This window comes from Ambystoma mexicanum, chromosome 5p (genome assembly GCF_040938575.1).
Source record: "Ambystoma mexicanum isolate Mex_15411 chromosome 5p, UKY_AmexF1_1, whole genome shotgun sequence".
Lineage (NCBI taxonomy): Eukaryota > Metazoa > Chordata > Amphibia > Caudata > Ambystomatidae > Ambystoma > Ambystoma mexicanum.
In genome coordinates, this window is record NC_090930.1 from 786,046,444 (window position 1) to 786,073,812 (window position 27,369).

At 56.5% G+C, this 27,369-nt stretch overlaps 1 protein-coding gene across 2 annotated transcripts in view; it reads left to right on the forward strand.

Moving 5' to 3' along the window:
* Positions 1-27,369, forward strand: part of MLH1 (mutL homolog 1) — a 949,066-nt gene that overhangs the window by 503,741 nt on the left and 417,956 nt on the right. For both annotated transcript variants that reach the window (XM_069613203.1, XM_069613202.1), the window contains exons 10-11: positions 21,692-21,785; positions 21,881-22,034. In XM_069613203.1, coding sequence (XP_069469304.1) covers positions 21,692-21,785; positions 21,881-22,034 — 248 coding nt within the window. The remainder of the gene's footprint in view (positions 1-21,691; positions 21,786-21,880; positions 22,035-27,369) is intronic.

The following is a 27,369-nucleotide window of genomic DNA, read 5'->3' on the forward strand; positions in this document are numbered from 1 at the left end:
ACCCCCCAGCAGTGCAGGGGCAGCCTCCACCAGGCCCCCACTCATGTCCCCCTGCACCCCCACCCCCCAGCAGTGCAGGGGCAGCCTCCACCAGGCCCCCACTCATGTCTCCCACCACCCCCACCCCCCAGCAGTGCAGGGGCAGCCTCCACCAGGCCCCCACTCATGTCCCCCTGCACCCCCACCCCCCAGCAGTGCAGGGGCAGCCTCCACCAGGCCCCCACTCATGTCTCCCACCACCCCTACCCCCCAGCAGTCAGGGGCACCCTCCACCAGGCCCCCACTCATGTCTCCCACCACCCCCACCCCCCCAGCCACCAGGGGTAGCCTCCACCAGGCCCCCACGCATGTTCCATATTACCCCCACCCCCCAGCAGTGCAGGGGCAGCCTCCACCAGGCCCCCACTCATGTCTCCCACCACCCCCTACCCCCAGCAGTGCAGGGGCAGCCTCCACCAGGCCCCCACTCATGTCTACCACCACCTCCACCCCCAGCCACCAGGGGCAGCCTACACCAGGCCCCCACTCATGTCTACCACCACCCCCCAGCAGTGCAGGGGCAGCCTCCACCAGGCCCCCACTAACGTCTACCACCACCCCCACCCCCCAGCCACCAGGGGCAGCCTCCACCAGGCCCCCACTCATGTCTCCCACCACCCCCACCCCCCAGCACTGCAGGGGCAGCCTCCACCAGGCCCCCACTCATGTCTACCACCACCCCCAGCCGCCAGGGGCAGCCTCCACCAGGCCCCCACTCATGTCTCCCACCACCCCACCCCCCCAGCAGTGCACGGGCAGCCTCCACCAGGCCCCCACTCATGTCCCCCTGCACCCCCACACCCAGCAGTGCAAGCGCAGCCTCCACCAGGCCCCCACTCATGTCTACCACCACCCCCACCCCCCAGCAGTGCAGGGGCAGCCTCCACCAGGCCCCCACTCATGTCTACCACCACCCCCACCCCCCAGCCACCAGGGGCAGCCTCCACCAGGCCCCCACTCATGTCTCCCACCACCCCCAACCCCCAGCAGTGCAGGGGCAGCCTCCACCAGGCCCCCACTCATGTCTCCCACCACCCCCACCTCCCCAGCAGTGCAGGAGCAGCCTCCACCAGGCCCCCACTCATGTCTACCACCACCCCCACCCCCCAGCAGTGCAGGGGCAGCCTCCACCAGGCCCCCATTCATGTCCCCTATTACCCCCACCCCCCAGCAGTGCAGGGGCAGCCTCCACCAGGCCCCCACTCATGTCTCCCACCACCCCCACCCCCCAGCAGTGCAGGGGCAGCCTCCACCAGGCCCCTACCCATGTCTACCACCACCCCCACCCCCCAGCCACCAGGGGCAGCCTACACCAGGCCCCCACTCATGTCCCCTATTACCCCCACTCCCCAGCAGTGCAGGGGCAGCCTCCACCAGGCCCCCACTCATGTCTCCCACCACCCCACCCCCCAGCGGTGCAGGGGCAGCCTCCGCCAGGCCCCCACTCATGTCCCCCTGCACCCCCACCCCCCAGCAGTGCAGGGGCAGCCTCCACCAGACCCCCACCCATGTCTACCACCACCCCCCAGCCACCAGGGGCAGCCTCCACCAAGCCCCCACTCATGTCTCCCACCACTCCCACCTCCCAGCAGTGCAGGGGCAGCCTCCACCAGGCCCCCACCCATGTCTACCACCACCCCCACCCCCCAGCCACCGGGGGCAGCCTCCAACAGGCCCCCACTCATGTCTACCACCACCCCCAGCAGTGCAGGGGCAGCCTCCACCAGGCCCCCACTCATATCTCCCACCACCCCCACCCCCCAGCAGTGCAGGGGTAGCCTCCACCAGGCCCCCACTCATGTCCCCTATTACCCCCACCCCCCAGCAGTGCAGGGGCAGCCTCCACCAGGCCCCCGCTCATGTCTCCCACCACCCCCACCCCCCAGCAGTGCAGGGGCAGCCTCCACCAGGCCTCCACCCATGTCTACCACCACCCCCACCCCCCAGCCACCAGGGGCAGCCTCCACCAGGCCCCCACTCATGTCCCTTATTACCCCCACTCCCCAGCAGTGCAGGGGCAGCCTCCACCAGGCCCCCACTCATGTCTCCCACCACCCCCACTCCCCAGCAGTGCAGGGGCAGCCTCCACCAGGCCCCCACTCATGTCTACCACCACCCCCACCTTCCAGCCACCAGGGGCAGCCTACACCAGGCCCCCACTCATGTCTACCCCCACCCCCCAGCAGTGCAGGAGCAGCCTCCACCAGGCCCCCACTCATGTCTCCCACCACCCCCACCCCCCAGCCACCAGGGGCAGCCTCCACCAGGCCCCCACTCATGTCTCCCACCACCCCCACCCCCCAGCAGTGCAGGGGCAGCCTCCACCAGGCCCCCACTCATGTCTACCACCACCCCCACCCCCCAGCCACCAGGGGCAGCCTCCACCATGCCCCCACTCATGTCTCCCACCAACCCCACCCCCCTGCAGTGCAGGGGCAGCCTCCACCAGGCCCCCACCCATGTCTCCCACCACCCCCACCCCCCAGCCACCAGGGGCAGCCTCCACCAGGCCCCCACTCATGTCCCCTATTACCCCCACCCCCCAGCAGTGCAGGGGCAGCCTCCACCAGGCCCCCACCCATGTCTCCCACCACCCCCACCCCCCAGCACTGCAGGGGCAGCCTCCACCAGGCCCCCACCCATGTCCAATTCATGTCCCCACCACCCCCACCCCCCAGCAGTGCAGGGGCAGCCTCCACCAGGCCCCCACTCATGTCTCCCACCACCCCACCCCCCAGCAGTGCAGGGGCAGCCTCCACCAGGCCCCCACTCATGTCCCCCTGCACCCCCACCCCCCCAGCAGTGCAGGGGCAGCCTCCGCCAGACCCCCACCCATGTCTACCACCACCCCCCAGCCAACAGGGGCAGCCTCCACCAGGCCCCCACTCATGTCTCCCACCACCCCCACCCCCCAGCAGTGCAGGGGCAGCCTCCACCAGGCCCCCACTCATGTCTCCCACCACCCCCACCCCCAGCAGTGCAGGGGCAGCCTCCACCAGGCCCCCACTCATGTCTACCACCACCCCACCTCCCAGCCACCAGGGGCAGCCTCCACCAGGCCCCCACTCATGTCTCCCACCACCCCCACCCCCCAGCAGTGCAGGGGCAGCCTCCACCAGGCCCCCACTCATGTCCCCCTGCACCCCCACCCCCCAGCAGTGCAGGGGCAGCCTCCACCAGGCCCCCACTCATGTCTCCCACCACCCCCTGCCCCGCAGCAGTCAGGGGCACCCTCATCCAGGCCCCCACTCATGTCTCCCACCACCTTCACCCCCCAGCCACCAGGGGCAGCCTCCACCAGGCCCCCACTCATGTCTACCACCACCCCCAGCAGTGCAGGGGCAGCCTCCACCAGGCCCCCACTCATATCTCCCACCACCCCCACCCCCCAGCAGTGCAGGGGCAGCCTCCACCAGGTCCCCACTCATGTCTCCCACCAGCCCCAGCCCCCAGCAGTGCAGGGGCAGCCTCCACCAGGCCTCCACCCATGTCTACCACCACCCCCAGCCACCAGGGGCAGCCTCCACCAGGCCCCCACTCATGTCCCCTATTACCCCCACCCCCCAGCAGTGCAGGGGCAGCCTCCACCAGGCCCCCACTCATGTCTACCACCACCCCCACCCCCCAGCCACCAGGGGCAGTCTCCACCAGGCCCCCACTCATGTCTCCCACCACCCCCACCCCCCAGCAGTGCAGGGGCAGCCTCCACCAGGCCCCCACCCATGTCTACCACCACCCCCACCCCCCAGTCACCAGGGACAGCCTCCACCAGGCCCCCACTCATGTCTCCCACCACCCCCACCCCCCAGCAGTGCAGGGGCAGCCTCCACCAGGCCCCCACTCATGTCTACCACCACCCCACCCCCAGCCACCAGGGGCAGCCTCCACCAGGCCCCGACTCATGTCTCCCACCACCCCCACCCACCAGCAGTGCAGGGGCAGCCTCCACCAGGCCCCCACTCATGTCCCCCTGCACCCCCATTCCCCAGCAGTGCAGGGGCAGCCTCCACCAGGCCCCCACTCATGTCTCCCACCACCCCACCCCCCAGCAATGCAGGGGCAGCCTCCACCAGGCCCCCACTCATGTCTCCCACCACCCCCACCCCCCAGCAGTGCAGGGGCAGCCTCCACCAGGCCCCCACTCATGTCTCCCACCACCCCCACCCCCCAGCAGTGCAGGGGCAGCCTCCACCAGGCCCCCACTCATGTCTACTGTTAGGGAGAATTCTCTGTTTAGGCTGAATTTCCTAACCTAGTGAGTCCCCCAGCAGCTTTGCTGGATTTCTGGAGTTTGTTTTTTTCCATCCTGCCAAGAGTGAGACTCTTTTCTCCCACTCTTGGACATGTATGTGTGTAATTCCTTTGAAATGTCAATGTGTTCGATGGGCTATGGGGTCTTTTACTCCATAGGGTCTCATATGTTTTTCTATGTGTGTTACACCGCACCCTACGTGCCGTAACACGGGGGCGTCCTAGCGGATCCCCCACCATAGACTCCATACCCGGGGACTGACTACTGTCTCCCCGGGCATGTAAAGTCACCATTGGCTTTACTAGACCTAAATTTACTAACAGAACTAGTACAAACCATCTTATTGTGGACGTACTAGTAGGGGTAATTTGATTACTCCTGGATCTGTTACTCGAGGGGGCACTGTCCCGTCCCCCCTCGTCGAGTTTTGGCTGGTGGCAGTGGAAACTACTTGTTATGTTCGTCCCCGAACATAACCCTATGGGATTCGTCCCATTGTTGGAGATTGATACTTTTTCTCATTAATCTCTAACGTACCACCGATCTACTTATCTTAAATAGGTTTATCGGGTGGTATTTTCTGCCAGAACTCGGTTTGTAAAATGGCGTCTGTGTTCGTCTCTGTGACTCCTAAACCAAAGGTCGAGCCCTTTGTTCCACTTTTGGCGGGCTCTGTACAGAGACCCTCCAAAGTGGTGCCATTCCGTCTGGGTTACCACAGGGGTGTGGGAGGGGGTTTAGGCACCCTGGACCGAGTTGCCTTGCCAACTCCGGTCGCACTCTGGAGTGATTGGCCCAGGTGGTGAGCCTTCCCGCTCACCACTTAGCATGTGTTGATTGACAGCTAGGCTGAATGAATGGGGGTTTTCTGCATAAAAGCAGGGCTTTTGGGACTGGATCTTCAGAAGTCGCCACAGGACCTAAGAATCCGACGAGGGTAACGCTGAGCCGACCTGCACGACGACACCTCCGGTCGAGCCCTGCGGAACCGACTCACCACTTCCCGACGACAGAGGAGATCTCCCTGCTGGAGAGTCTCTTCCCCTGACTGGTGGAAACAACCAGTCCCCTTTGCTTTTTATTCGCCTCAGGACGCAGGGGTCGAATTGCCCGTGCAGAGCACCTCGGCAACCGGATAGCCACTACCCCTGAACCGCGACCAAAAGGTGGTGCCTTGTGACGGAGCACTGCGCGGCTGGTCTCTTCCCTGGTGGTGCACCGGACTTCATTTTCTTCGACGACGAGATCATCTCTACTCTTGGCAAAGACCCGACGTGCATCCACCACCAGGAACAACTGCCCCCGCCGGAGCTGCCCTCCCCAACAAGGTACCGCGCCCACCTGGCTTCCCTTTCGATCCGTTCGAGTGAGGTGTCTTAATCCTCTCCGTTCCGTTGGGTCGCCTCCAAGCTTTTCTCATTCTTTGTTCTGAACTGGTTCAATCTACCGATAACAATTTGCGATACAGAATTGAATGCATCTCGACTAGAGACTTTTTGGGACATCGCGTCTTGCCTCTCTCTGAGTGGGCCTGGCCTCTGAACTTTACGACCTATTGTGATTTTTGCCTTCCTGCCTTGCATTTTATCCGCTAGGATCGAACTGTGTTGATTTCATAACCTGCCTATCTTTTTCTCTCCCGTCCTAACTAATATTCGAGTGTCATCTGGGTTGAGGTATACACCTCTGTCTGAAAATAAGTGGTACTGGTAGAACCTAGAGTTGTCGATATTGCTAGGGGGATTGATTGTCTACTTCGTAGAGTAATTGTGTTTGATTTGTTTGCCGTGATTTGCCTTAGTGTTTTTCATAGACGTTTTGTTATAAATAAATACCTTAATATCTTTACACTAAGCCTCGTTGCGTGTTTGCATGTCTTGCTGTGAAGAATTGCCCTATTTTGTATACTCCACATACTGCTCAACTTTTCTTGAGAGAAGTCTGACTGCTCAGCCACAGCTACCACGTGAATCTGTGTGGTGCAGACTGCTACCAAGTAGGTTTACCGCCAACGCCTGTAGTCCTAAATCTTTTGCAGTGGTCCCAGAGGGAACTGCACAGGTTTCCGCCTAACATCTACCACCACACCCACCCCCCAGGGGCAGCCTCCACCAGGCCCCCACTCATGTCCAACTCATGTTCCCCTGCACCCCCACCCCCCAGCACTGTGGGGCACCTGCCAGCAGGCCCCCACTCAGGTCCAACTCATGTTCCCCTGCACCCCCACCCCCCAGCACTGTGGGGCACCTGCCAGCAGGCCCCCACTCATGTCCAACTCATGTTCCCCTGCACCCCCAGCACTGTGGGGCACCTGCCAGCAGGCCCCCACTCATGTCCAACTTATGTTCCCCTGCACCCCCACCCCCCAGCACTGTGGGGCACCTGCCAGCAGGCCCCCACTCATGTCCAACTCATGTTCCCCTGCACCCCCCACCCCCTATCACTGTGGGGCACCTGCCAGCAGGCCCCCACTCATGTCCAACTCATGTTCCCCAGCCAACATGTCATCACAATCTAGATCCCCGGTCCCTATGGTCAGCCTCCAAATGCAAAACACCCACCCGAGTATTACATCCACCCACTCAGAAATGGCAATAACATGATAGAACTGCAATTGCAATTTTGGAAACGAACACATGTCCCTCACATACACCCAATGGGTGTCAGTGAATCTCAAAACCCATATCATGATATGCATGAAACCAATGAGATGATACTACACATTGAAGTTTGATCAAAAAATATGTATTAAAGAAAACATGAATTGAATCAAAAATAAACAGAAATGGGAATTTAAAAAAAGTAAAAAGAAGTATGTCCATGACAAAAATGCAAAACCAAAAATCAGAATCCAAAGGAATGGTGTCCAAAGTCACAGTCCAGAAAAGAAAATCCAATGGTAAATTATAATTGAAAGCCATTGCTCCATGGGTAAATTGTAAAAAGAAAAGAAAATCCAACAGTGAACTATGTACAGGTGAACAAGCCAGGGTCCATGATCCCAACAAAAGAAATGAAACCTATCTAACAACGCTACCTAATGAAAAATAACTATATACAAAAATGTGGCCCATTGTCCAAAAGGTCCAAAGAAAATGCAAAAACAAAGGAAACCTAACACTAACTACATAACTATTTACATGGGCAGCGGGCTAGTCCAACGGCTCACTGGATGTTGTCATGGGCCAGGGCATCATCGAACTCCTGTTCAATGGCTTGGAGGCGGGCATGCTCCCTGGCCCCGAGGTCTCGCAGGGATAAAGCAGTGTCCAGCTCCAACTCCCTGCGAAGACCCTCGAGGCACTCAGCCCGCCTCAGCGCCCTCCGCATGGAGTTCTCCGCCCTGACCATTGTGAGCCGTTCCTCCTCTGCCCGCTGCCGCTCCGCACCTATCTGCTGGCCCAACCGCTCCCACACGGAAGCCACTCCCATTCCAGGGTTCTCCTGCCCTCCGGCCGATGCCTGCACCCCTGATGTTGATGGCCCCGAGCCATGATGCCTCCCACGTCGAGCCTGCCGCTGCCTCCGACGCAACTGCCTGTGCCAGCACGAAGGCATCCAGGCTCATGGTATCCACCGACGCCGTCGTGCACGTGCCCTGCCCGATGATGCCGTCACATCCTCCATCTGCTGGGGTCCAGTTGCTGGTGTGTCCACCCCTGCTGGTCCTCCTACTCCCGACTGTGGCAGGGATGGGATCCCCACCGAGCCGGCTGCATTGGTCGGGGCAGGTCCACAGGGGGCCCTGGTGGCATCTGGGCCGGAAGACGGCATGGAGAACGACTGGTGCATAGTCTCCACAGAGGAGGAGAGGGTCGCCAGATTGGCCGACACATGTAGGAAACCCCCGACCATGGCCGTTCCCAACTGGGCCACGTCGGCACGGTGCTCTCGTGATGACGTGCATGCTCCTCCCGGGAAGCACGTACCTCATCACGAATTGCACCTGTGCGCAACGCGACACCAATCAGGACCTTCTCCATACGGCCAGGGGTCCCCTCGTACGCAGGTGGAGGGGAGTCAGATGACATGGACATCCCCCCTACCTGCGGACGGGCCTGGGATGGGGCATCCCTGCTGGTGCATGGTGGTGCAGTCACAGTGTCAGGGCCAGTGACATGCACAGGCCCCTCCACGGCGACCAGTGCTGCCTCCTGCCCCTGCCCCTGGACTGCAACACTTGCACCAGCAGGGATGCCCCCACCAGGCCCCATGTGCGCCTCAGTAGCGGCCTCCTCCTCCTCTGTGGAAACCACCAACCTGGATGGCTCCACCCCATCTTCCGCCGTTGCAAGCCCCTGTGGGGGCTCACCCACCCCTTCCGCTGCAGCCGTGGGGGCATCCCTGCCGCTTTGCTCCACAGAGCCGTCTCCGCCCTCTTCTTCACGTGGCGCTGTGTATAGGGAGACATAGAATACAAGCATCAGGGTACTATACAATGGTCCCCTAGACAGGAAGCAATAGCAGATGAGTGGCACTGTCAAAGATCACTTCCATCATGTCCCTCCACAACACATGGCTCAGTGCAGGTAAAACACATGCGGTAACAGGCATGGCGCATGCTATGGACATTAGCATACATGTCCAAGTGATTCTTGAAACATACACTGTTGTTTTGGAACTCACATGCATCATGCATCATGTGCCATGCCTATCACATGCACACACTTCACCCTAGTTTCATCCATCTGGCCTCGTACACCACAGACACAGTGGATACAAGGATGACTAGGCTGCATCAGTGAACCTGAACATTGCGACAGACATGTCATGCATCCCTGGCATTCACAAGTCACAGACACGCAGGTCAGACACACAGACATGGACAGCATACATGTACATGGCATCAACACCCATGTCCAGGAACAGAGACTGGCATGCTTTCATGTGGCCATTCCGCATAGGGCAACCCATGTTGCATTTGGACACATGCACTAACCGTGTGGTTCACACATTACTGGTCTCACATGCATGACGTCCCTGCACACACACATGCATACATGGCCTATGTCACACATACAGGCAAGTATCAGACAACCAGCACACTGCGACATGCCCTGTCTCACACAGCAATGCTTGGCCACTTACCGCTCAACTCCAGACGGGGCTGCATCTCAAGGATCTGGGCGTGGAGCGCTGGGCCTACGCGTTCCAGGACCCTCATCTGGATGGTACTCATGCGGCCCCGGCCCCCCTCCACGAGGCGCCGGGCCTTCAAGAGGGTCCTGGACCTGCAGTCATCCCAGCGCTTCTTGACATGTTGGTAGTCGCGGACTGCCACCCCCTCCGCGTTGATGGCAGTCACGATGTCCGTCCAGATCCGAGTCCGTCCTTCCTTGTTGGCGCGCTTACTTCCTAAGAGGGCATCATACTGCCCCAGGACTTGCTCCACCAGGACACCAACTTCGGTGGCAGTGAAGCTGGTGCCCCTCTGCCTCTCCGGCCGGGGGTTGCCAGTGGTGCCAGATGTTGCAGTGCCCGACATGGCAACTCCAGAGGCAGGAGTGGGTGGGCAACTGGGTCCTGGGGCTGGGCTGTGGAGCGATGGTATCCCAGTCGGGAGTCTTGTGTTCCAGCAGGGGTGGACACAGCAAATGGACCCCTGCAGATGGCTGATGTGCAGGCACCAAATGGCAGGGCACGGTGGCAGGAGGCAGGCAAGCAGGCAGGCAGCAGCAGATGGCTCGTGGGATGCTGCTCGGGGCTCTGGGGGGCAGTAATTCAGCCTTTTGGGCAGGAGCGTGGTCTTCCGTGTGCTTACGCGTGGCCAGCTTGATTCGGAGTGATTTGGCACGTGAAAATCCTGCACGTCTGCGTGTAAATCGAGGAAAGGCCCTTAGCGCGTATGCACTTCAGCACGCATATGCGATTTCATTGGACCAAAGGCCCTTAGCGCGTGAGCGCGTCTGTGACGTGAGGCGCGCGGGTGTTTCCCTCATTACACGTGATGACAGAGCACACGTGGATTTCCACCAATCGCATGTGGAACTTCCTGCGCACCCCAGAAATACACGTACCCAGGCCAATCGGGTGTACGCTCACTTCCCTCCGATTACACGCGATGACACTCGGACGTGCAGTTTTACCACGTGTGCTCGCATATGCGATTTCATTGGCCCAAAGGCCACCATGCGCAGCTGTGACGTCACGCGCATGGCCGTAGAGAATGGCGCGTGTAAAAATGAAGAGATACACGTCCTAGTGTCAAAGTGCGTAATTGGTGGAAATGGCCTCATTGCGAATGCGCATCTGTGACGTGTGTATAAAAGGTACGTGTAGAACGCCATTTCCTTGTACGTGCTTTTCGTGGAGAGCGAGTGGGTGAAATCTGTACTTCTTGTCGGTTCACACGCGATTTACTTCACAGCGTTTCCAGTTCGTACTCCCTGTTACCTCTGACAGCTTTTTCTCTTTTCCTCTTTTTCCTGGGCCTGTTTCCTCAAACAGCGTCCCCTCCTACTGTTGTCCTGTCTCCTCAGACAGCATACAATTCTTCTTTTGGCGGGGGTGTTGCCAACGCGCACACGCGCATATTTTTCACGCTTTTGTTCCTGGCGGACGGTGAGTCGCGCACATATTTAACATCTGTGCTTGCCCCGTGTCGCGTACCCCTTCAGAGGTCATTCTAGGCTGCGTGTGACACGCATACGTTCATTCTTGTGTTCCTGGGTGCCACAGCGTAGTGCAGGTTTATTTTTCCATGCACGTGGTCTAGGAGGGGTTGCGTGCACCTTACTTCGCTTTTTTGGGGTGCATGTGCGTTGCGTGACCCGTCATCTTTCCCCAGGGGTGACATACAGCCTTGCTAGAGCACTAGGGTACGATTACCATCTGGTACCCAAACCCTTTGACCCCCAATTGCCCAGGACAATAGTTCACATCGACTCCCATACGCACAATAACATCAGTGCCATGGCTGGGAGGCGAACAAGCCGTAAGGGTGGCAAAGGTGGCCGAGCCCCAAGTGGTGGCCATGGTGGATCCGGTAGGGGACGTGGCCGTGACTTGCAGGGTGCCCCTAGCCCCCCATGTGTGGAGGAGCAGTGAGGGACACCCACCCCCCCCCTGCTTGAGGTTACTGTGGCTGACACTATCCATGCTCAGCCCTTGTTGGACCAGCCCACTGTGGAACCAGACCTGGCACAGGGTGACTCCATGGCTGACTTCCAGGTCAGCAGGTCTAGGCCACGTGCGCCGGTGAACGTTGGTGTCATCAGGCCACGTGGATCAGGGGCAGCTAGGTCATCTGCTGCCCTGCGTAGGCAGGCTGGGGAGGCTGCAGGGGCAGCTGCGGCTCCATCCACCCCACCTCTCACACACCATCCAGGACAGTGTCGGTCCAAGTCCATCATGCTGACATTCCCCCTGACACCATCACACTTGAGATAATGCCTGTACTCCCATGCTGAGTGTGCAATCCCACGCTCCTGCCCCTAGTGTCCAGAGCGGCGCAGGACACTCAGGATCCCCACCACCTTCCAAGCGGAAGAGGAAGAGTGCTCGTCCAGTAGAGGCTGATGCCCCAGACACGGCTACACAGTCCGGCTTCAATGAGGCCGAACTGAATGCACTTGTAGAGTGTGTGTCCGCACATGACCGCGAAATGGTGATTGTTGCAGGATCCAAGACCACACCTGCAAAACGTCAGGCACACTGGCAGGCCATTGCGGACATCATAAGTGCCCTTGGAATCGTGAGGCGCACAGCTAATGAATGCTACAAGCGCTGGAATGACCTGAAGCGCAGGGCAAAGAATAAGCTGGCCTCAAGTCATGCCGCAACTCTAGTGACTGGAGGTGGGTCTCCAGCAGACGACATAGAACTCACTCCACATGAGCAGGTTGCTGGGACCTACGTCACGGAGGAACAGATCCAAGGCGTGGGAGAAGTGGCAGATTACGAGGCATTGTCCGGTGAGTGCACATGCATGTGTGTGTCATCCATGTGCATGGTGTGTGTGGGAGGGCTTCTGTTTGGGTGCCAGGGGAGGGTGTGTGTGCGCCTGAGTGGTTCGGCTCACCCATGTGCCTCTTCCTATATACATTCTTGGCAACAGCATTTGGGTATAGCAGCATCCCTTCGGCCAACATTAGACATCCAGCCCAACACCACACCAGTTGCCCTTGGAGTGTCATCTTGCCACAACACTGTTGCTTATTTACCTCTGTTTATTCAGGCAGATTGTTTGCATACCACCACTTTTACTCAGGATTTCTCAGTCCTATTGTCACATGTCTGACATGGCTATGGTACAGCGGACTGGCTCAGTTTCGTGGACATGATTAGTTTGGACATGTCCCTGTGCTATAGGACCCTTTTTGACTGGCAGCTGCAGGTTAAACATTTGAACCATTACAATGAAAATAATCAATTATATGAGCAAACTGGACTGAATGAACAATTGGTGACCTCCTCTCCCTCTTCACTTCATGGCTAGGGTACATGCCATCTGTGTGATGGCATGTGTATTTGACCTGCCAATCACTGGCCAATGTGTGATGCCACTGCTAGGCAGCATGCAGCAAATGTGTTCACCTTCCATCTTGGTGCCATTAATGTGTGCCATCTGCCTCCCCATCACACGCAGTGACGGTGCATGCATGGGAGTGTTTTAGTCATGTGGGACATGTGTCAATCAAGTACTGTTTCTGTAGCCTCTCAGCCCTAATTGTGTGCCATAGTGCTAATGCCTGTTTCCATTTGTTTTCTTTTATGTCTTTGCAGGGGAAGAAGCACTTGATACTGCTGGGGTTGTGGAGATGGTGCAGACCCAGGAGGGGTCTGAGGGCCGACCGACCACCAGTGAGGGACGTGGTGTGGTGGTGAGTGAGAACCCACAACTGCTGCAGGTCGTGCTCTCAAGGGGTGTCTCTGGCTGCACCTCCCCCGAGCTGTACTCAGGTGTTGATTCGGATGATGAGACCTACGTGCTGTCGCAGGTGAGTGTTCCTGGGAGGGATTCTGTTCTGTCCAACCCACCTGCACCAGGGTTAGAACCCTCAATGGGGATGTCAGTGTTGGCAGGTACGCCTTTGGTAGTAACGGATGCAGGGTCACACTCCGCGACATCTGATCCTGTTCCTGGGCCAGCAGATCAGAGGGGGAATGCAGTCCTGCAGCCTCAGGCAGTGCCGGCACAGCAAGGCGCAGTTCGCCTTGCCCCAGACAGGTGTGGTGCCTGCCGACGTGGTGGCCGTACGCCACCTGGCAATACCGCATGGGAGCAATCCATTTACGGTATGGCAACCCAACAGGCAGCATCATCAGAGATGATGGCTCAGGCCATGGATAGGGTGGCCACTTCCATTGTCCCCCCCGAAAGGCTGATGGAGCGACTACAGCAGGCAACCGACTCCATCTGCCAGTCACACAGGGAGGACATGTTGGCGTCTGACAGGGACAGGCGGGCAGCACTGGCGACTCTGCAGGAAGCCATCTCCATAGAGTCCCAGGGCCACAGGGAAGCCCCGAGGCTGGAACTCCTTCACCTCAGGACGACTCTTGTTGAGCTTGAGGCTTCAACAAACCGAAGGACAGAACAGCAGCTGGAGCGTCTCACCCGTACGCTCTCAGCTGAGATGCAGGCAACTAGGGCGGAGGTCCGGGCATCCCGTGAGTTGTTGCATGGGGACCTCCGCACACTTATCCTCCAGAACGAGACCTACCACACCCGCATGCTTGCAGCCATGGAGGAACAGACTAGGGCTTTGCGTGGGCTGCCTCCCATAGTTCCACCACCTCCGGATGCAGCTGCAGAGGGTGAGGATAGCGACAGCAGTGATACTCCCACAATAGGGTAGCCGTGTAGGCCATGAGCCCATGGAGGTGTTTTTTTTTCACAAGATCCACACAGGTGGGTTTTGGTGTGCACCCTGTCCTCGGACCTCCTGGGTGGCCTCCCCAACCCCCCAGGCCCATTTTGTTTTTGGGACAGTGTGTTGCCTTGTGTGGCTCCCGTGGGCATACGCTGCTTTGTGGCTGGGCACATGCAGGCTTGTCATGGATTTGGTTCAGATACTTGGGTTTTTGTCACACACACCCCTCCTGCTTCCCGTTTCCATGGGCTTGCAAAGGGTGTGCCCAAGTGACATTGACTTACATGGTGACATTGGACTCCCATGAGCTGTGTGGGCAGTCTGTAGTCAATACTGTATACATTAATAGTGCATATTGTTGTTGTATTGTACACTGCGTGGTGTATTGATATGTGCCTCTGCATCCATCTCATCCTCCATATTTGCAGGTCCATTCCTCATGTCTTCACAATGCGGTCCACCTTGGAACTGGAGCCCATGTTGTAAGCAGTGCACCTACACTCTTGCGTGGCGCTAACACTGTATACTTGGAAGTGTTCGGCGGGCTGTCATCATCAGGTGGTGAGGCTAGCTAATTTTTAAGTCTGTAATGTCATGTTTAAGGTAGGTTGGAGGTTGTGTAGGTGATTGGTATTCTTGGTAATTATTTGGTGATGTGGGTTGTAGGTCCTGCATTACTGTGAGCATTTCATGTGTGGACATGTTTCCATTAGGGACACTGTAGCTGCTGACACTTGGGGCATGTTGTGGGGATTAATTTCTTTCCTCTCACATTGCATGACAAGCCATGGTGTGTTGTGTGGCCGTGCCGGGGAGGGGGTGGGTGACATGGCACTGTTTTCATGTAGTATTTTGCAAGTGGGTATTCATTTCTGCAGCATGGAAGTGTCTTTTCATGACACTGCATTGGTGGTGTTTGTGTAGGTAGGGATGCACACATTGTGACACTTCCTTATGAACAATCTCAGGCTGCTATGGTTATGACAGTTGACAGTCCCTTTGTTCATCTTAATTGTCAGGTCGAGTCATCATTGCTTATCAGATGGTATGTGCCAGGCCTGTGTGCACTCCACTGGGGTGTGATTTCTATGTGAAGTAATTAGCCACCAGCTGCGTACGGGCTTCACCCCGTGCCCTCTCCCCTCCCATGCGCAGCTGGCGTGCATGTGGTTGGGGATGTGGGGGCTCCACCATGTCCACGGCCAGGCCCCGGCGTGTTGCAACATTGTGCAGGACACATGCTGCCACTATGATCCTGCACACTACTGGAGACGCATATAACAGCTGCCCGCCAGAACGGTCAAGGGAGCGAAAGCGTGACTTGAGCACTCCGAATGTGCGCTCCACTATGCCCCGGGTTGCAATATGGGCTGTGTTGTATCTTACCTCTGGAGGCGTGATGGGGTTCCGAATTGGCGTCATCATGTGGGTGCTCAGAGGGTAGGCACTGTCCCCTGGTGAGGAGGTGATGGGTATCATTAGTGGGGTAGTGACATAACTCTGCATCTGACATGCATGCATGTGCAGTGGCATTCATACTCACCAAGCAGCCATGTATCGCCATGCCGCCCAGCTTCTAGGTCCCGGTTTAGGGTAGACATTCGGTAAATGAAGCTGTTGTGGGTGGACCCTGGATAGTTGGCATATACTGACGTGATGATTCCCTTAGCATTACATACTACCTGCACGTTGATGGAATGCCAGTGCTTGCGGTTCCTATAGATGTGCTCAGATGCTCTGGGGGGACGTAGTGCCACATGGGTGCAGTCAATGGCACCTAGCACTTTTGGGAATTGTGCCACACCGTAGAAATCGAGGGTGGCAGCCTGCCTTTCTGCAGGTGTCCTGGGCAGGTATATGTGCCTACGGACTGATGGGCGTGCAGTGATGATGTTCAAGACCTGGTGTAGGCAGCGTGACTGCGTGGCCTGTGACAACCCACCGACTATGGCACTTGTCTGCTGAAATGATCCTGTGGCCAAGAAGTGCAGTACATTGAGGACCTTCTCCAGGGGGCTGAGTGCTTGGGAGCACAGGGTGGGTGATGTGAGGTCATCCTCCCACTCACTGACCAGGTCCAGTATTATGTGTGGGGGAAACCTGTACCTCCCATACACCTGGTCATCAGGCATCCCAAAAAGGCTGGTTCTGGGAGTGAAAATTCGGGCCCTCACTATCCTCCTCCTCCTCCTTTGGTAACCCACGGCCACTGCTGCTAGGAATGGTATATTCATTCTGGCGTATGAGCTTGTTTGTTGTTTGCGCGCACTTTTATGCCTCGCGGATCGACGTACGCCTGCTTCATGCTGGCGTACGTGTCTCAGGATTGGACCATTTTCGGCACGTCGTAGGCGAACGTATGAATCTTCCCGCCCACCCCAGGAATACACGTAGCATGCTCTCACAGGCACAGTCGCGGGTAAATATTCCCGCCCACCCCTGGAATACATGTACCCCACTCTCACAGGCCCAGTCACGTGTGAAAGTTCACGCGCACCCCGAAGTACACGTACCCAGGCCAATCGCGTGTGGGACTTCCTGCGCACCCCGAAGTACACGTACCCAGGCCAATCGTGTGTGGAAGTTCACGCGCACCCCGACGTACCCAGGCCAATCGCGTGTGGAACTTCCTGCGCACCCCGTAGTACACGTACCCAGGCAAATCGCGTGTGGAAGTTCGCGCGCACCCCGAAGTACACGTACCCAGGCTAATCGCGTGTGGAACTTCCCGCGCACCTCGAGGTACACATACCCAGGCCAATCGCGTGTGGAACTTCCCGCGCACCCTGAAGTACACGTACCCAGGCAGATCTCACGGCTGGGGGGTGGGGGTGGTGGGAGACATGAGTGGGGGTCTGGTGGAGGCTGCCCCTGGTGGCTGGGGGGTGGTGGTAGACATGAGTGGGGGCCTGGTGGAGGCTGCCCATGGGGTGGGGGTGGTGGGAGACATGAGTGGGGGCCTGGTGGAGGCTGCCCCTTGTGGCTGGGGGGTGAGGGTGGTGGGAGACATGAGTTGGACATGAGTGGGGGCCTGGTGGAGGGTGCCCCTGGTGGCTGGGGGTGGGGGTGGTGGGAGACATGAGTGGGGGTCTGGTGAAGGGTGCCCCTGCACTGCTGGGGGGTGGGGGTGGTGGTAGACATGAGTGGGGGCCTGGTGGAGGCTGCCCCTGCACTGCTGGGGGGTGGGGGTAATAGGGGACATGAGTGGGGGCCTGGTGGAGGCTGCCCCTGGTGCTGGGCGGTGGGGGTGGTGGGAGACATGAGTGGGGGCCTGGTGGAGGCTGCCCCTGCACTGCTGGGGGGTGGGGGTGGTGGGAGACATGAGTGGGGGCCTGGTGGAGGCTGCCCCTGGTGGCTGGGGGGTGGGGGTGGTGGTAGACATGAGTGGGGGCCTGGTGGAGGCTGCCCCTGCACTGCTGGGGGGTGGGGGTGGTGGGAGACATGAGTGGGGGCCTGGTGGAGGCTGCCCCTGCACTGCTGGGGGGTGGGGGTGGTGGGAGACATGAGTGGGGGCCTGGTGGAGGCTGCCCCTGGTGGCTGGGGGATGAGGGTGGTGGGAGACATGAGTTGGACATGAGTGGGGGCCTGGTGGAGGGTGCCCCTGGTGGCTGGGCGGTGGAGGTGGTGGGAGACATGAGTGGGGGCCTGGTGGAGGGTGCCCCTGCACTGCTGGGGGGTGGTGGTAGACATGAGTGGGGGCCTGGTGGAGGCTGCCCCTGCACTGCTGGGGGGTGGGGGTAATAGGGGACATGAGTGGGGGCCTGGTGGAGGCTGCCCCTGCACTGCTGGGGGGTGGGGGTGGTGGGAGACATGAGTGGGGGGCCTGGTGGAGGCTGCCCCTGGTGGCTGGGAGGTGGGGGTGGTTGGAGACATGAGTGGGGGCCTGGTGGAGGCTGCCCCTGCACTGCTGGGGGGTGGGGGTGTTGGGAGACATGAGTGGGGGCCTGGTGGAGGCTGCCCCTGGTGGCTGGGGGGTGGGGGTGGTGGTAGACATGAGTGGGGGCCTGGTGGAGACTGCCCCTGGTGGCTGGGGGGTGGGGGTGGTGGTAGACATGAGTGGGGGCCTTGTGGAGGCTGCCCCTGCACTGCTGGAGGGTGGTGGTGGTGGGAGACATGAGTGGGGGCATGGTGGAGGCTGCCCCTGCACTGCTGGGGGGTGGGGGTGGTGGGAGACATGAGTGGGGGCCGGGTGGAGGCTGTCCCTGGTGGCTGGGGGTAATAGTGGACATGAGTGGGGGCCTGGTGGAGGCTGCCCCTGCACTGCTGGGGGGTGGGGGTGGTGGGAGACATTAGTGGGGGCCTGGTGGAGGCTGCCCCTGGTGGCTGGGGGGTGGGGGTGGTGGTAGACATGAGTGGGGGCCTGGTGGAGGCTGCCCCTGGTGGCTGGGGGGTGGGGGTGGTGGGAGACATGAGTTGGACATGAGTGGGGACCTGGTGGAGGGTGCCCCTGCACTGCTGGGGGGTGGGGGTGGTGGTAGACATGAGTGGGGGCCTGGTGGAGGGTGCCCCTGCACTGCTGGGGGGTGGGGGTGGTGGGAGACATGAGTGGGGGCCTGGTGGAGGCTGCCCCTGGTGGCTGGGGGTGGTGGGAGACATGAGTGGGGGCCTGGTGGAGGCTGCCCCTGCACTGCTGGGGGTGGGGGAGGTGGTAGACATGAGTAGGGGCCTGGTGGAGGCTGCCCCTGGTGGCTGGGGGGTGGGGGTGGTGGGAGACATGAGTGGGGGCCTGGTGGAGGCTGCCCCTCGTGGCTGCGGGGTGGGGGTGGTGGTAGACATGAGTGGGGGCCTGGTGGAGGCTGCCCCTGGTGGCTCGGGGTGGGGGTGGTGGTAGACATGAGTGGGGGCCTGGTGGAGGCTGCCCCTGGTGGCTGGGGGGTGGGGGTGGTGGGTGACATGAGAGGGGGCCTGGTGGAGGCTGCCTCTGCACTGCTGGGGGGTGGGGTGGTGGGAGACATGAGTGGGGGCCTGGTGGAGGCTGCGCCTGGGGGGTGGGGGTGGTGGTAGACATGAGTGGGGGCCTGGTGGAGGCTGCCCCTGCACTGCTGGGGGGTGGGGGTGGTGGGAGACATGAGTGGGGGCCTGGTGGAGGCTGCCCCTGGTTGCTGGGGGGTGGGGGTGGTGGTAGACATGAGTGGGGGCCTGGTGGAGGCTGCCCCGGCACTGCTGGGGGGTGGGGGTGGTGCGAGACATGAGTGGGGGCCTGGTGGAGGCTGCCCCTGGTGGCTGGGGGGTGGGGGTAATAGGGGACATGAGTGGGGGCCTGGTGGAGGCTGCCCCTGCACTGCTGGGGGGTGGGGGTGGTGGGAGACATGAGTGGGGGCCTGGAGGAGGCTGCCCCTGGTGGCTGGGGGTTGGGGGTGGTGGTAGACATGCGTGGGGGCCTGGTGGAGGCTGCCCGTGGTGGCTGGGGGGTGAGGGTGGTGGGAGACATGAGTGGGGGCCTGGTGGAGGCTGCCCGTGGTGGCTGGGGGCTGAGGGTGGTGGGAGACATGAGTGGGGGCCTGGTGGAGGCTGCCCCTGCACTGCTGGGGGTGGGGGTGGTGGGAGACATGAGTGGGGGCCTGGTGGAGGCTGCCCCTGGTGGCTGGGGGGTGGGGTTGGTGGGAGACATGAGTGGGGGCCTGGTGGAGGCTGCCCCTGCACTGCTGGGGGGTGGGGGTGGTGGGAGACATGTGTTGGTGATCAGTAGTGCAAGGTGACATGTGGGTTGGCTGGTGGGCATGGCCATGGTGGATGGGTTGCCTGTGGGACATGAGCAGGGGTGCAGGGTAGTACCCTGTGGTGTGGGCTGCCTGCAGGGGCCGTGGAGGGTGTAGAGGGAACACCTGGGGGGACCCACATGGCCAAATCACGTGTAGCATTCCCCGGCACCACCGAAATACACGTACCCTGCAGAAATCGCGTGTGAATCTTCCGCGCACATCGGAATACATGTACCCAGGTCAATCGTGTGTGGAACTTCCCGCGCACCCCGAAATACACGTACCCAGGCCAATCGCGTGTGGGACTTCCTGCGCACCCCCACCTAGCCAGGCCAATCGCGTGTGGAACTTACCGCGCACCCCGTAGTACACGTACCCAGGCCAATCGCGTGTGGAACTTCCCACGCACCCCCACCTACCCAGGCCAATCGCGTGTGGAACTTCCCACGCACCCCATAGTACACGTACCCAGGCTAATCGCGTGTGGAACTTCCCGCGCACCCCGAAGTACACGTACCCAGGCTAATCGCGTGTGGAACTTCCCGCGCACCCAGGAACACGCGCACACGCTATTTTTCGCACAGCGGGTGTCCGTGTTTGTCGGTGCCCCTTTGCACCTCATTTGTCCTAGAGGGCCACTGTATGGGCCATTCATCATGGCTGTATATGGGTGCTTTTTGTTAGCGCACATTTTTTTCAGTCGCAGGGGCGCTACCGCCTGCTTTCTTGTGGCATACTTGTTTGGCCCTGTGCGCGTCTTTGACCGTGCGCTGGTTTGCCCTGTTCGATTCCATGAATACGGGTTGTAGGCGAGCGTGTGGGCGTTCCGCGCACTTGCCTCCTGTATTTCCCCCCGTGACGCCCATATTTTCACGCGTTGTTCCCCATTCCGAGTGTTATGCCCCGTGTTCCGCCTACTTTTGTGATGTGCGCCGCGCTATATGCGATTTCGCAGTGGCCGTGGCGCACGCTGTTGGATGACCTGTGCGCCGGCGTGCGCAGTGCACATTTTTAGCGCACATCCAATATTTTTCTCGCGCACGGACTTCCATGAATCGCTGTGCGCTGATTTTCCTGCGATTTTCGCGCTTGCACTGCGATTTTCGCACTTTTCCTGCGATTCGCACGTTTTGGCACCTCTGCGCCGGAATTTTCGGCGCACATTAATTCCATGAATCGACCCCTGAATCGGATGAGGCCTGGGAAGCAAAGGAAGGCAAGCACTAGTTAGATTGATGGTTGGGGAAACATTCTAAAACAGTTAACATTTGTACCTGTGGATTTGATGTCTAGAGGGGCCCCAAACCAGTTCTGAAGGAGGGAAAGCAAGGAGTTAGTGATTCATTATTATAAAGGTAACTTTATTATTGTTTATTAAATGTTGTTGCCCTACTTGAATTAGTGTAAATCCACTTTTACCAAAGCTGCTGCTTAGGCTCACTTTCAGAGCAAGTGTATAATTTATTTTATTTCAACTCATTCAATCTTGCACCACCAAGCATAAAATAGTCATTTCAACACTAAAATGTCATCTAGGTTGGTAAAATGTATTCCATGGGTAATGAGTTGATGTTTGACTTTAAAGAATATGTAAAGCATTTAAAATAATAAAATAGGCTGCCTAGTTCCCATACTTATTTAGTGCGACATATATCGCAAACTTGACTAAAGAAATTTGTAAACTCAAAATGCAAGGTTAGTATTAGACCAGGACTTTTTTCCATATCCATCTACTCTGAGCTCATTATGCTCCATTCCCTCCAAACACATGCATATGTGTATTTTGTACATTAAGGTAATGGAAACTTAGTGTTATGGTTGACAGTTTTTTTCAGTTTTTGTTTTGGATTAAAATGTAATTTCGTTTGCCCTCTGACACTCAGGAAGATTGGTTGAGTCGTCTGCCTTACGGAAATCCATTGAAACGGTTTATGCTGCTTATCTGCCAAAGAATACTCACCCGTTCCTATATCTGAGGTGAGCATGCCGCCACTTAATATGTTGAAAGCATTGTATATAAATATTTCTTCTCCCTCAAATTTATTAAGGATTTTGGTTTGCACTTTTCCCAGCCTGGAAATTGCCCCTCATAACGTAGATGTTAACGTGCACCCTACCAAGCATGAAGTACATTTCCTGCATGAAGACAGTGTTATTGAACATGTGCAGCAGCACATTGAGAGCAAACTGCTTGGTGCCAACTCATCCCGAATGTATTTCACTCAGGTAAGAAGCTGATCTGCAGGGTTGTGGGTTCAATTTATAAGCAAGCTGTCTGCATAATGGGAAAGGACCAGTAAGCAAAATGCTATAGGGAATATTTGCACTGATTATTCTTTGATGGTGTAATCCTATTTCTTTTCCAAGTTCATTTTATACATTTTTAACAAGTGGGAAACAGCTACTGTAAACATAGCTGCATTATTACCCCTTCTACTGTTCTCCTCCTCTCCCTGCCCTCCCCCAACTGGGGCAAATCTATGCATCTCTCAGTGAAAAGCTGTAACCTTATCATTCTGGCTAGACAAGTCCAACAGTTTCAGGCGCTGGGGGAATCATTGGGCTTTGAAATCTTACTTTACGAGGGACAAAACCTCCAGTCACTAGCAAAGCAAGGTAAGTTGTTCTTTGCATATGTTGCCCATTCCAGGGCCACGAAGTCCCAAACCTTGCTCCTCCAGTCTTTGAGTGTGGGAGTATTTGCTGCCTTCCATCGCTGTGCTATGAGCAACATAGACGCTAATGTGAGCATTGTTCGGGCCTTCCTCCGGCCTCTGGATTGGCCCCCACATCCCTGGCCCCTTCGTACAACCCCAGTAACACTTCCTCCAGGTGCACACTTGCCTCTTCCCAGAAAGCCTGAATTTGTGCCTCGTGCACCTTCCTCCAGAATAGTTCAATTTTGGGGCATCTCAACCAAATGTGGGTCCAGGTGCCTACCTCCCCACACCCCTTCAGCAATTCTATGAGGACCCAGGGTAAATCTTATGAAGACATGCTGGGGTATAGTGCCACCTGAATATCAATTTATACCAACATTCCTGTAATTGGGATGCCTTGGCCACCCTGGATACCAGCCTCCACAATCTTTCCCAGTTTTCCCTGCTCATTTCCCTCCCAATCGACTTCTCCCACCGTTAGATATATGGCCATGCTGCCCAGAGGGGTTGAGGGCCTAGTCCAGGATTTTATAGATGTCCGATATAATGCTCTTTGACCCATCATGCATGGAAAGGAACTTTTTTCGAAAAGGCGTTAGCTGGAGTATAACCGCTGTTTTGACCTGAGTCAAGAAGCCAGTGCTTTATCTGAAAGTACCGCAGCCTTTCGTCTTCATCCACCCTGAAACATATCGAAAGTCTGTAACATCCTCTTTTTTGTCATTGAATAAATGACCCCGGTTCTGTTCCCGATGAAAGGTTTGGCTTGTTTTTATTTTTTTTTAACTTTATTTATAATGACACACAGGCACAGCAAGTCACATGGGCATGCCAAACACACAATTTATACATTGTCAAACACAAAGGATAGTAAGCGAAAGGGGAGAAAGAAAGCAGTGCACATCACATCATTTCTTTACGTTCGGCTTGATATTTTTAGGTCTCGTAGCTACTTATAGTGAGTCAGTGTATATCTCCTTGTTGTCATTCGCCCACAACATGTCACTGTCCCAGTCATTCTTAGTGGGGGGATTTTTGCTTTTCCATTTCAGTAATATCGCTCTCTTAGCAAGTAGTAGGCTAACGTTCAATAATTTCCACCATATTGGATTCATCTTCCCTGTGGCCCCCAGTAAACATATCATCGGTGACCATTCAATAGGCTCGTCGGCCATGTCAACTAGTGTGTTGCCGATCTCTGCCCAGTAATCCCTTAGATGTGTGCAAGACCAGAACATGTGAAAAGTGTCGGCTGTCACACAACCGCACCTAGGACACAAACCTTCAGTGGGTGGGATATATACGTTTCAGTTTGGCTGGGGTATAATGCAGTCTATGTATGACCTTATAGTGAATCAGTTTGTATCTGGCATTGCACGATATGGATTTGTTTAAGCACATATTCGTGAGCATTGGTTGTCGGTGATCACTTGTCCCAGGTCCTGTTCCCACGTCTCTCTGGCATTATGTGTCACTGGTGGGCGGGTTTGGATAATGGTTTTGTAAAGTGTCGAAGCTGATACTCTCCCCATCCCAGCAGTGAACATGTATCCCAGGCCCACGCCCAGGTTTATCGTTGGTTCTGCCGGGAACTTTGACCATGTCTTTGCCATGGCAGACTTTATTTGCATGTAGTATAGCTTGTTTTTCGGTGTATCTCTGTGTCTTTGAGGATTTCCCAGGTCACAAAATGCTTATCTCAGAATAATTTTCCCCATTGCATGATTCCCCTTGCGCCCCAATGTGCCGCTACTTCTCTTTCCATAGTGGGTGGTATGTAGTGGGCACCCCAGATTGGCATACTTGGATGATACAATGTGCCAGTGCCATGTAAGTCAACTATCTTTGCCCAGGCTGTGGTTGTGACCAGTGTGGGGTTAATAGTGTTCTAGTGTTTGGGGCGTGACGTTGTCGTATCATGGAATAGTATGGCTTCTTTTGGTATTGGGTCATTACTCGTTATTTCCTTGGGATCAAGGAAATCTGACGCCCATTGTGCCGCATATTGTGCCTGTGCTGCCAAATAGTAAATCTCGGAATCTGGAGCCTTTAGGCCACCTTGCGGGTACTGGTCTGTGAGGATCCTCCATCTCAACTTAGAGTGACCGCCCCGCACCACTGCAGTGCATGCGGCCCCCATTTTTGCAAACAATGCCCTCCCCTGCCATACCGGCAGGGTGGCAAATAATTATAAGAGTTTGGGTAGAATTACCATTTTTACAAGAGCGATTCGCCCCATCAGTGATATTGGCAGGGCGCTCCAACAGGACATCTTGACGCATAAGGCGTCTGCAAGGGCGTTATAGTTCAATGCGCGGGTAAGCTCTGCTGTGCTGGCTACGTGCACCCCCAAGTATTTGATATGTACCGGGTTCCAGATAAGGCCATGCAAATCAATTGGTTCTATTGTTGCATCTGTGAGGGGGAAAACCTCCGATTTGACCGAGTTTAATTTCAGGCCAGAGTACTCGCCAAATGTTTTGACCACTGACAGGAATTTACCCAGGGTGTGTGCCGTTTTTTTTTAAAAATTTTTTTAAGTATAGCAAGATATCGTCAGCGTATAGTGTAATGATCTCTAATTTCCGCTCATGCGATATTCCATATTTGCTATATCGAGACCTAAGTATATCTGCTAGGGGTTCAATCACTAGAGCAAAGAGTAGGGGGACAGTGGACAGCCTTGACGGGTGCCCCCTAGTAGTTCCAGTAATTCTGATAATGTGCCATTTATACTTATCCTGGCATAGGGGCGTGTATAGAGAACCCTGATCCATTTAATAAAGTTAGGGCCAAACCCGTAATTGTGTAGGACCCTGAACAGGAAGGGCCAATATACCGTATCAAAGGCCTTCTGCATATCCAATGAGACTGCCACTGCTTGTGATTCTTGGGGCATTGCTGCTAGAATTTTGTGGCAGCTCTTATATTCATAGCCGTGGATCTGCCCGTTATAAATCCTGCTTGGTCTTGATGGACCATATGCATCATTAGTGGTGTTAATCGTGTGGCCAGGATCTTTGCAAATATCTTAGCGTCTGAATTTATTAATGATAGTGGCCAGTAGGAGCCACAGTCTTCGGGGGCTTCCCTGGTTTAAGCTGTAGAGTGATTACTGCTGCTCTTGGGGTTCCCGGTAGCTCCCATTTTTCTAGGGCCTCGGCCCAAACGGCGTGTAGTTTGGGGACAAGGAGTGGTGCAAATTCTTTATAGAATTCTGTGCGAAGGCCATCAGAGCCGGGGGCTTTCCCGTTGGGCAGTGCTTTTGTGGCTTCAATTATCTCGGCGTCAGTAAACAGGGATTCCAGGGTCTCCCTAGTGGCATCAGATAGAAGTGTTGTTGGTATCTGGGCTAAGTATTGGTCTATCTCCTGCTCTGTGGCAGTGCTCTATGGTGAGAAGAGACACTTATAAAAGTCAAAGAATGCCCCCTCAATCTCCACTCGGTCTGTGGTCACAGACCCATCAATCCTTGTTATACATGGAATAACCTTTGGCCCTTGTTCCCCACGTACCATCCTAGCCAATAGTCTACCCGGGTGTTCTTGTTCCCCATATCGGCGCGCTGCAGCTGGCCTATCGAAGTAGCGAATCTCGCGGTCTGCAGCCTCTCTAAATTCATCTATCTTGGTTTTGATGCCTATCCTCATTGGCGTGGACGGCGCTTGTGTGTACTGTTGTATTTGGGCGATGTCTGTCTCCCGTCGTGCTAGATCCCTGCGGATATCCCTCAATCCTCCGAATTCGGTTGACATTGCTATGCCTCTAGTGCACAGCTTGAACGCCTGCCCGAGCACCGATTGGCTGGGCACCAAACCCTCATTTATCTCAAAGTATTCTTGGATATGTTGTGATAATGTTGACTTGTAAACCTGGTCTTGCAGTGCTGCCGATTTGAACCTCCATGGAGGTCTGTGTATTTTAATCTCTGGGATTTGCAGTGTTATCTGAATGGGGGAAATGGTCTGAGTATGACCTCGGGTAGATATGTGTGTCTGTGATCCAGCCAAGTGCCTTGTGAGAGAGAAGCCATACCTCTATCCTAGAGTGCATATCATGCACCGAGGAATAGAATGTGTATGCGTGTTTGGCGGTGTTCAGCGAGCGCCACACGTCCCTGAGTCCAGGATCGGCCATGTGGGTAAGTATCCTTTGGGCCGCCTTAGTGAGTGTCCTAGGCTGACCTGATGTGCGGTATCGAGTATGGTATTTATAACCCCCGCACACCAGTTGGGCTGTGGGGAATTTCTCTAATTTCCCAACAGTGTGGAGTAAAAGTCGGGATCGTCTACGTTTGGGCCATATACGTTTAGCAATAGCATCTCTCTATCATGGAGGTTGCCATGGACCAAGACATACCTGCCCTGCGGATCACTTTCTGTATGGAGGCATGTGAAGGGTATGGATCTATGTATAGGGGTCGCTACTCCCCTAGCGCGACTTGAATATGATTTGTAATAGTGGTGCTTACCCCAAGTAGGGGCCAACTTTTCAGCTTGATGTTGTAATAAGTGTGTTTCCTGTAGGAACACTATTTTAGGGCCAAGCCTAGCAATGTATGCCATAATGTTTCTTCTTTTTATCAGAGATCCCAGCCCACGGACATTCCAGCTCATCATGTGTATATTAGCCTTCATCTCGTGATCTCATTTGGTGATGTGTGACATGTCCACCCCCCCGCTGTGCGTGTCTGTATACTTTTGAATTGCCTGTGTGCTTTTAACTGTAACTCCCTCCTTCCCCAACTGGTTCCCCAACAAGCTTCACCATGTCACCGCCCCCTCCCTCATAGTTACCCAAACTTTAACTATGTCAATCCGCCCATCCCCTTTCCCTCCCATGTCTTAGATGTGCACCTGCAACAGGGGGTTCTGCTGCGGGAATCCAGGCCGTACGCCTAG